General features: G+C 44.0%; 2 gene segments (V, D, J or C); both read right to left on the reverse strand.

The window, feature by feature from the left end:
* Positions 1 to 485: 485 nt before the first annotated feature.
* LOC117069727 lies at positions 486 to 1,379 on the reverse strand. The segment is given in 2 exon segments: positions 486 to 1,139; positions 1,223 to 1,379. Coding segments are annotated over 2 exon segments (654 nt in total).
* A 3,879-nt stretch (positions 1,380 to 5,258) lies between these two features.
* On the reverse strand, positions 5,259 to 6,017 carry LOC117069591. The segment is given in 2 exon segments: positions 5,259 to 5,773; positions 5,877 to 6,017. Coding segments are annotated over 2 exon segments (588 nt in total).
* Positions 6,018 to 10,015: the final 3,998 nt, after the last annotated feature.

Here is a 10,015-nt window from a genome sequence, read left to right on the forward strand (position 1 = left end):
CCATCCAGGGGACAGTGCTAACAGAGTCATGTGGTATTAGTCGGTCTGGGTCTTCATAAGAAGCCAACACGGAGTGGATGGCTTAAACAACAAATATTGATTTGCTTAAAATTTTGAAGTCTGAATGTTGAAGATCAAGGTGCTGGCAGGTTTGGTTCTTGGTGCGGCTTCTTCCTGGCTTGCACTTGGCTACCTTCTAGTGCACTGCGTCTCCACATGGCCTCTTCTCTGCGTGCACGTGAAAAGTGAGAGGTCTCTGGTGTGCCTTCCTTTTCTTATAAATACAACACGTCTGTTGCATTAGGGTCTTACAATTATGACCACATTTAACCTTAATTGTATCATTAAAATTCCAATAGAGTTCCATTGAATTTAAAGCTCCAGCATATGAGTTTCAAAGAGGGAACAATTCAATTGATGACACAAATCAAGAGATGGTGAGAACCATTAGTATATGTATATATTTTAAACAATAACTTATAATGGACCATGCAGGAACTTGCAGGTAAGTTCCTAGTAATTGGTGAAACTTCAACTGTAAGAGGAAAATTTGTCTTCCTCGTTTCTTTCCTGGCACAAGAGTGTGAGGAAGAAGAACCACCGATAATAAACTAAGAGGAGCCCTAGGGACAGCTGAGGTGCTGGTGAGGAGGGAGAGCACTGAGCAGATGAGGAAGCCCCGCCCTCCCTGCACCTGCTCCTGACCCGGCCTCCTGCTCTGTGGTCCCCGCGCGCCCCCTGCTGGTCCTGAGCGGCACCTGCGCCCGCCCCCTCCGCCTCCCTGCAGGGAGGTTTGTGTCTGGGCTCACATTCAACTCCCCTCACTGTGTCTCTCGCACAGTAATACACGGCCGTGTCCGCGGCGGTCACAGAGCTCAGCTTCAGGGAGAACTGGTTCTTGGACGTGTCTGTTGAAATGGTGACTCGACTCTCGAGGGAGGGGTTGTAGTTGGTGTTCCCACTACTACCATAGATACGCCCAATCCACTCCAGCCCCTTCCCTGGGGGCTGGCGGATCCAGCTCCAGTAGTAACCACTGCTGATGGAGTAACCAGAGACAGCACAGGTGAGTGACAGGGTCTCCGAAGGCTTCACCAGTCCTGGGCCCGACTCCTGCAGCTGCACCTGGGACAGGACCCCTGTGAACAGAGAGACCCACAGTGAGTCCTGGGATGAGAGGCAGCCTCCCATACCTTCATGTCTGGATCCTTGAGACACTCACATCTGGGAGCTGCCACCAGGAGGAGGAAGAACCACAGGTGCTTCATGTTCTTGCACAGGATGTCCGTGACTCTCAGAGAGCATTTCCCATGTGAGCAGGACCCTGAATTTAAGGAAATGTGTGGTGGTTTCCTGTGGGTGCCTAAGTGAGGATTTGCATGTGGGTGGTGCCTTTGTATGGAGAGGTGTAAAAAGAGGATGGAGGACCCTGTCTTTTGGGCTCACCCTGAGAGGAAGATGCTGGCTGTGCCCTCTGAGAACTCAGTTCTCTTCCTGGGGCCTCCCCTCACCAAGCCCAGAGTCCTCTTCTTCCAGGTAGGAAAAGTGCTGAAGGAGCTGGTCTGGGAGATGAGTGTGATCATGGATCAGGGACAGATTTTGGAATAGGGTCAACTATTCTACCCTTAAAGATTCATATAAAACCAACCACATATCCAGATCATTTAAATTGTCATTTACTACTTCAGACACATTGAAACAACTGCTGAATGTAATAATGACAGTGACTTCAAACAATCCTGGATCCATCCAATGTTTATTGTAGTTCAGAACATCCGTCATGGTTAGAGGGAAGCTCACTGTCCCTGGAAGTGGGTCATTTATAAAAGCACCTGAGAGCTGTCCTTCTGTGACCTTCTGGTATTTGGGATTCAGTCTGAGATCTTAGGAGAAGGTAGTGGGACATGTGTCCATCCTTCTCAGTGTGTGACCTTGAAGATGTGGCCTGGTCTCTAAACAATTCTGATTAAAAATATGTGGATTCTGGATTGCAGTGACAACTTCAGACAAAAACTCTATAACAGGTCAGCACTGGAGGATAGTCTCATGAAGATCATGAAGATTAGTGCTATTACCTTTCCTGGGAACCAGAGAGGAACTCTGTGACCCCTCTCCTCTAGAGCACAAGAAACTCTGGTCCTTCCCTGACAGGTCACACTTGTGAAACAGCCACATATTTATCAAGCCCAGAGTCCTTACCCACATATTTATCATTTCAGGTCCATCTGTCTCTGAAAGACTTTATCCTCCATTGATTTGCATGAATACACTCTAGGATGTGCTGTATTGCAACTTGTGCATTTGACATTAGTTTGGTGAATTATGTAATAAACAATCTATCTCCTTGGATGTGGATAACAGGAGAGTCTTCAAAAGTTTGATGTGTTTTGAAATCAGGACAAACCTGGGCTGTCTTATTAGGACCTGAACTGTGGGGAAAAGAAAGAGAGATCAGCCTGTTACTGTGTCTATATAGAAAGAAGTAGACATAAGAGACTCCATTTGGTTCTGTATTTGAGATGCTGTTAATCTGTGACCCTACCCCCAACCTTGTCCTTGCAAGAGACATGCGCTGTGGTGACTCAAGTCTTAACGGATTTTCGGCTGTGCAAGATGTGTCTTTGTTAAACAAGTACCTGAAGGCAGCTTGCTGGTTAAAAATCCTGCCCATCCCTGGGCAATGGAACATCTCGGTGTAAAACCCATTGTGTGCTTTGTTTACCGAGCAAGGAGAAAACCGCCTTTAGGAATAAGGTGGGACTTGCTGGAGCAATGCTGCTAAAAGGTTTATAGAGATGTTTGCATATGCATCTCAAGGCACAGCATTTTCCTTTAAACTTATTCACGTCACAGGGATTTTTGTTCATATGTCTTACTGCTGATTTCCTCCCTACAATGATCCTATTGTCCAGCCACTCCCTTATATTTAAGATGGTAAAGATAATTATCAATAAATACTAAGGGAACTCAGAGACCGGTGCGGCGTGGGTCCTCTGTAAGCTGAGCGCCAGTCCCCTGGGCCCCACTTTTCTTTCTCTATACTTTGTCTCTGTGTCTTATTTCTTTTCTCAAGTCTCTCGTTCCACCTAACGAGAAACACCCACAGGTGTGGAGGGGCAGGCCACCCCTTCACTGAACAACTGGGCTTACCTGTGGGACAACAGAGGGAAAGAGACAGACCCCACACCAGAGCCAGGTGAACTCCTTACCTACCAGATGGTCCCTGGGCATTTAGTTTGAACAGATCGAGAAGGACCTTCCTCACCCTCAGGAGAATTATGAACATTGAGGGAAATTGAGATAAATTTTTATTTACAGAGAATAATTCATAAGCTTGTAGACCTCTATGTGGATGTGTACAGGGTTGCTAGGATATGCTCAGACACAGAACAGAAAGAATTATAATTTGTGGAAAGAAAAGCAAAGAGCTTCTGAATTTGTAGATATTGTTTGCCACAAATGGGTCAGGTCACTAGATCATCTTATGTTGCTGGAGGTAAAACTTCTCAACATTGTCATGGAGACAAAAAGCAAAAGAGGAAAGATTCAAGTGAGATTCCTTTGAAAAATACCAGTAATGAACAGGCCAAAAGAAGTGAACCATTATGGAAAGAGTGGTAAGAATTGGGGTTTGAGAACCTCTGCCTAGATTTCAGAAGACGTATGAAAACACCTGGATGTCCAGTCATAAGTTTGCTGCAGCGGTGGAGTACTCATGGCTCCCACACAGAGTCTCTACTGGGGCACTGTCTAGTGGAGCTGTGAGAAAAGGGCTGCCATCCTCCAGATCCCAGAATGGTAGATCCACTGACAGCTTGCACTGTGTGCCTGGAAAAGCCACAGACACTCAACACCAGCCTGTGAAAGCAGCCGGGAGGGATGCCATACCCTGTAAATCCACAGGGGTGGAGCTGCCCAAGACCATCGGGACCCACCTGTTGCATCAACATGTCCCGGATGTGAAAAGTGGAGTCGTAGGTGATCATTACAGAGCTTTATGATTTGACTGCCCTGCTGGATTTTGGACTTGCATGGGGCCCCTTCGTTATGGCCAATGTCTGTCACTTGGAATGGGTATGTTTACCCAATGCCTGTAACTTGCTTTTGAATTTACAGGCTCACAAGTGGAAGGGACTTGCCTTGTCTCAGATGAAAGGTTGTACTGTGGACTCTGAGTTAATGATGAAATGAGTTTAGACTTTGGGGAGCTGTTGGGAAGGCATGATTGGTTTTGAAATGTGAGGACATGAGATTTGGGAGGGGACATGGGGTGGAATGATATGGTTTGGCTGTGTCTCCACTCAAGTCTCATATGGAAGTGAAACTCCCATGATTCCCAATGTTGTGGGAGGGGCCCAGTGGCAGGTGACTGAATTATGGGGGTGGGTCTCTCCTGCACTGTTCTCATAATAGTGAATGAGTTTCATGAGATCTGACAGTTCCAAAAAGGGGAGACCCCAGCACAAGCTCTCTTCTCTCGTCTGCTGCCATGTCAGATGTGACTTTCACCTTTCACTGTGATTGTGAGGCCTTTCCAGCCACGTGAAACTGTAAGTCCAAAAAAACTCTTTCTGTTGTAAATTGCCCATTCTCTGGTAAGTCTTTATCAGCAGTGTGAAAACAGACAAATGCAGTCAGACATGCTCTACTCAAGGTCTCTGCACATGGAGAAAAACCAGTGAAAGTGGAAAATGCATTTTCTTGGTTTGTTGAAAAATACCTATAGAAAACACAACCCTGTAGCAGGACATCACGCCAAACTAAGACATAATGGAACTGGAATAAATGTGAAAATTACAATCATTTGCAGATGCGTATTTGTTCATTTATCTTCAAATGAAATAAAGTAAAAGCAGGCGTTCTGTTTCAAAATCCACAAAGAGTGTGTTGACCTTGAGAATACACCCCTCTCCCAGTCTCTAAAGGCAGGAAAATGCACGTGGATCAGGTGTCAAGCTGCTGCTTTGTGACGTCTATGGTACGGCTTGTGCTGAAGCCCAGGTGCTGTGGTCTACTCTAATGAAAGGAAGGACTCTTCAATGGTTTTGAGGCAGGGCCATTACTGGAGTCATCGGGGTCCCCTGTGGGGTATGCTCCTCAGGACACTGACCAGTGTGATCAAGGCAGGGTCATCTCTGCCCCCAAAGTGACACTCAGGCTTCTGCAGGGTGTGGATATGTCCTCCTGATACAAAAAGAAAAAAAAAAAAAAGATACAAGGTTGGGGGGACGTTTTGCAGTCAGAGACAACATCAAATGTTAGTACAGAATTGTAAATCTAGAGAAATTCCCTGGGGTAATTTGGTACCAAGGCAGCTCCAGACCATGATGGGAAACCAGCCCTTGCACCACCTGCACTTGCCCCTGGAGACAGCCCCGTGCACAGTGTCCCAGGCGCTCCCCGGTTGTCCCAGGTACCCTGCAGGGAGGTTTGTGTCTGGGCTCACACTGACTTCTCCTCACCGTGTCTCTCACACAGTAATACACGGCCGTGTCCTCGACTCTAAGGCTGTTTATTTGCAGAAACAGTGAGTTCTTGGCGTTGTCTCTGGAGATGGTGAATCGGCCCTTCACAGAGTCTGCGTAGTATGTCCTACCACCACTTGTACTAATAACTGAGACCCACTCCAGACCCTTTCCTGGAGCCTGGCGGACCCAGTGCATAGCATATCTACTGAAGGTGAATCCAGAGGCTACACAAGAGAGTCTCAGAGAACCCCCAGGCTTTACCAAGTCTCCCCCAGACTCTACCAGCTGCACCTCACACTGGACACCTGCAAAAACAGAGACATCCTGGTCAGAGACCACCACACTTAGGCCCTGTTTCTCTCACTTATGTCCAATCACACTCAATATCTCTCATTCTCCATAAATCACCTTTTAAAATAGCAACAAGGAAAATCAAACTCAGCACAAACTCCATGGTGCGTCTTCTGTATTCAGTGTTCATGACCAAGTGGAGACAGCTGGGAATCCCGGGGCTGTGGCTCCTCTCCCAGAGCTGCAGGGTCAGGATTTGACTGGTTTTTAACAGCAGAGGTAGGGCCCTATTTGCATATCTCCTACTACACAGAGAGCTCTGGGGTGGGAGCCATGAGGAGACGGCAGACTCCAGATAAAATGACAGGGCCCTGCAGGAGTTGGGTGACAATGATGGTATTTGGAAAACACGCTGTCTTATTAGGAAATTTTGTTGTGATCAATATTTTACACTATTTTATTTTTTATATATTTGTGTAAATTATGTTCTGTAGGAGTCAATGGTTTCTCCATTTACATATGTGGATGTAAACTCACACATGGAGGAGGGGCTAAGTGTGTGTCTAGGAGCCCATGTCTGGGATGGGTGAGCCCCGGTATCTGAGCCTGTTATTCCTCATCATTGTTACTCCCTGAACCAAATCTTGGTAAGAATTGGACATACCTAGTATGCTTTGTGGAACCCATTTCCTGTACTGAGAATACTTGTGATTTTGTTGCACTCTACCATTCACCTAAAAATAAGGAGGGAACTAGGATTCAGGAGTTAAATTCTCAGACATTTCTGACATTTAGTATGTATTTTCTGTCTTTATACCACCCTTTCTTTGTCTAATTTTTCATTTGTCTGTTTATAATAAATTTTGTGAGTGTTATTTGGCAGATAATAGCTTCATATATTTAAAGTGTGCAATTGATAAACATGAAGTGTCATCATTACCAAAGTGGACAAGTGAGTTTCCCTCAACATTTTCTTTGTTCTTCTTTTTTTTTTTTTTTTTTTTTTTTTTTTGAGGCGGTGTCTTGCTCTGTCGCCCGGATTGGAGTGCAGTGGCCAGATCTCAGCTCACTGCAAACTCCGCCTCCCGGTTCACGCATCTCCTGCCTCAGCCTCCCGAGTAGCTGGGACTACAGGCGCCCGCCACCTCGCCCGGCTAGTTTTTTTATTTTTAGTAGAGACGAGGTTTCACCGTGTTAGCCAGGATGGTCTCGATCTCCTGACCTCGTGATCCGCCCGTCTCGGCCTCCCAAAGTGCTGGGATTACAGGCTTGAGCCACCGCGCCCGGCCTCTTTTGTTCTTCTGTATGTCTCCTCCTTTCCTCTTCGTTTTGTCTACCCTTTTCCCAGGTAACTACTGATCTTCTGGATATTACCTTAGATTCTTTTTCATTTAAAAGAAATTACATAAATGGAGTAACATGGTGTGTATTCTTATTTGTCTGGCTTATTTTGCTTATCATAAACATTTAGATATTTTTCTTTGTTGTTCTGTGTGCCAGAAATATATTTCTTATAAGTGTTGAGTAGTATTCCAGTGAACACATTTACCATAATTTGGTTTTTTTGGAGGGCAGCTGAAAAATGTTTGGATTCTTTTATTATTCTAGGTTTTACTTAAAAAGTATGCTGCTCAGCTTTAAAATGTACATAAATGAGAAATATATATATGTATTTATTTTTGAAACAATAACATCAGCAATAACAGATAAATAGAAAATATGGAAGTTTGCAAGTTTTATTTAATGCTTCAGATAATTGAAGGTTTAAAACAACAAAAACAAAATGAAATCTAGGGAGAGGCAAGTTCTTGTGTAGAGTAATAAAGCCAAGATATGAAATTACCTGAGGCAGAGTCTGTCGTATTCAGTGTAGGCCATTGCAAAATGGAGCACAAATATACATTGGATTGCTTGAAGTCGAGTATGTGAAGCGTGTTGTAGTGAGAAATTCTAAGGGACAACATACTGAAGAGTTGTCTGATTCTCTTAAATCCTTTACAGTCACAAAAATCTGTCTTTCCCAAAGTGACTGTCTGAGAGAGAATGAGAGCCCACACTTCTGAAACTCATCCAGACCCAGCTCTCTGATTCCCACTACAAAACTAAGATATTACCCTGCAGGAGCAAGCCGTGAAAATCAGTGTCCTAGGGCACAGAAGCAACCCCTTGTGAGTTGATATGGGAACAGAAGTCCCCATCAAAGATCTACTGAGAAGCAGCTCCCCTCACTTTCTTACGGAATCAGAGCCTGAATCTGCAGGTCATGGCAGCAGATCTGGAAGATGGAGACACCAACAGGAGGACCCTACCCCAGGGGAAGAGGCAAGAACACACAGACCAGCACCCCATTTGGAGGAGGGTCGGAAAACTTGGAAGATCACACTCAGACTCAGGATCACAATGATTTTCTAGAAATATGGCCCCATGAGAGGTCAGAGACTCTTCCTTTAGTCTAATGCCTTCCACTAATTTCACAATTGGCAGCTAAATATAACACTTTAATTCACCGTAGAAACGTGAAAGAGATTCTCTGTAGAATGGAATGAGGTGAATATTCAAAGCCAAGCAGGCATGAAAAACAGGGTCTCACTAGAGGATATGAAGTCTCTGGTGGACATAGAAGAACACACTTCAGCTGCTACGGCCATTGCAGAAGGAAATGTCAAATACACAGACATCTTCACAGCCAAGGCCCAGCGAAGATAGGGTGTGGTAAAATACAGGCAGAAATGCACAAAATAAAATAATAAGTCAATATCAAGGATTCAAACATGGCTGGCTATCAACAAAAACATTGACATACATCAATGAAAAACACCAAAGTCATAATGGAAAAATCATCAGAGTTGATATTTGTAAATGACACCATACTAGAACCATCTTATTAAGTAGGATATTTAAAGTGATTAAAATTAATTTGTTAAAAGTGTCTGAAAGAAAATGTGAACACGATGCAAGATTAGATAGGTAACTGACAGACAGAAATACTAGGAAAGAATCAAACGGAAATTCATAAAATCATCAAAAGTGAATCAGTATAAAACTGAATATACCTTGGGTACGCTCAGCTTAGAATTTGCTCAGCTTATAAATGAAATCAGGAATTTAAACTCCATTACTGGAAATTACACAAAATGAATTTCAAGGGGAAAACGAGTGAAGAAATATAAGAACTAATATCAAAAAGTATAGTGTAGATATATTTCAAATTTCAGAAATAGAAGTTAGAAACACAGAGAAAAATATCTTAAGAAATAATGATATACTTATATCTTACGATATATTTCTTAAGAAAAATATGTTAAGAAAGTGAAACACCCAACCACAGACCCAAAACTCAGAGAGCCCCAGGCCGGGTCGACACACAGACACATACCTGCACCGTACATATGATCACACTCTGTGAGCCAAGATTTCAAGATTACAGTGAGCTGTTATCACACAACTGCACTTCAAACGTGCAATAGAGGGAGACTCCGTCTCTCAAAACAAACAAAAAAGAATCAATAATATTTTTGGCCTGGCGCAGTGGCTCACACCTGTAATCCCAGCACTTTGGGGCAAGGGGGCACCTGAGGTCCAGAGTTTGAGACCAGCCTGACCAACTGGGAGAAACCCTGTCTCTACTGAAAATACAAAATTAGCTGGGTGTGGTTGTGCATGCCTGTAATATCAGCTATTGGGAGGCTGAGGCAGGAGAATCACTTGAACCCGGGAGTTGGAAGTTGCAGTGAGCCAAGATAGTGCCATTTCACTCCAGCCTAGGCAACAAGAGTGGAAGTCCATCTCAAAAAAAAAAAAAAAAAAAAAAAAATTCGCAGGATTGCAAGGCTAATAAAATAGGAGACGTTAAACTGAGCATCCTCAAAGATCCTCTGGTGTTTCTGATGTTTTTAAACAGATAGCTGACCTAAGACCTTCAGACTAAGCTGATAACCCTTAATAGTAAAACGTTTCCACCCAAGCCATTGGACCGGGACCCCTGTCTAATTCCCCACACCTTCCTCCTGCTTCTTGTTACTATTTGCTTTGACTTATAAACACTCATCTCATTTTCTGTAGACCTTGGTATTGTCCATCATATTGAGCCCTTATCTCTTTTCTTATTCACTATTTTTATAGTTGCTACACAGAATAACTTGTCACACTGTATATTGGTGTGTGACTGCTGATAGCTTAAGGCTCATTCCTCCATTACCTCCTTTTTTACACACAAGGTGACTATCAGTCAGGATCACAGGAGCTGCCTTATTTGA

Source organism: Trachypithecus francoisi, unplaced genomic scaffold (assembly GCF_009764315.1).
Source record: "Trachypithecus francoisi isolate TF-2019V2 unplaced genomic scaffold, Tfra_2.0 Lachesis_group3, whole genome shotgun sequence".
Classification (NCBI taxonomy): domain Eukaryota; kingdom Metazoa; phylum Chordata; class Mammalia; order Primates; family Cercopithecidae; genus Trachypithecus; species Trachypithecus francoisi.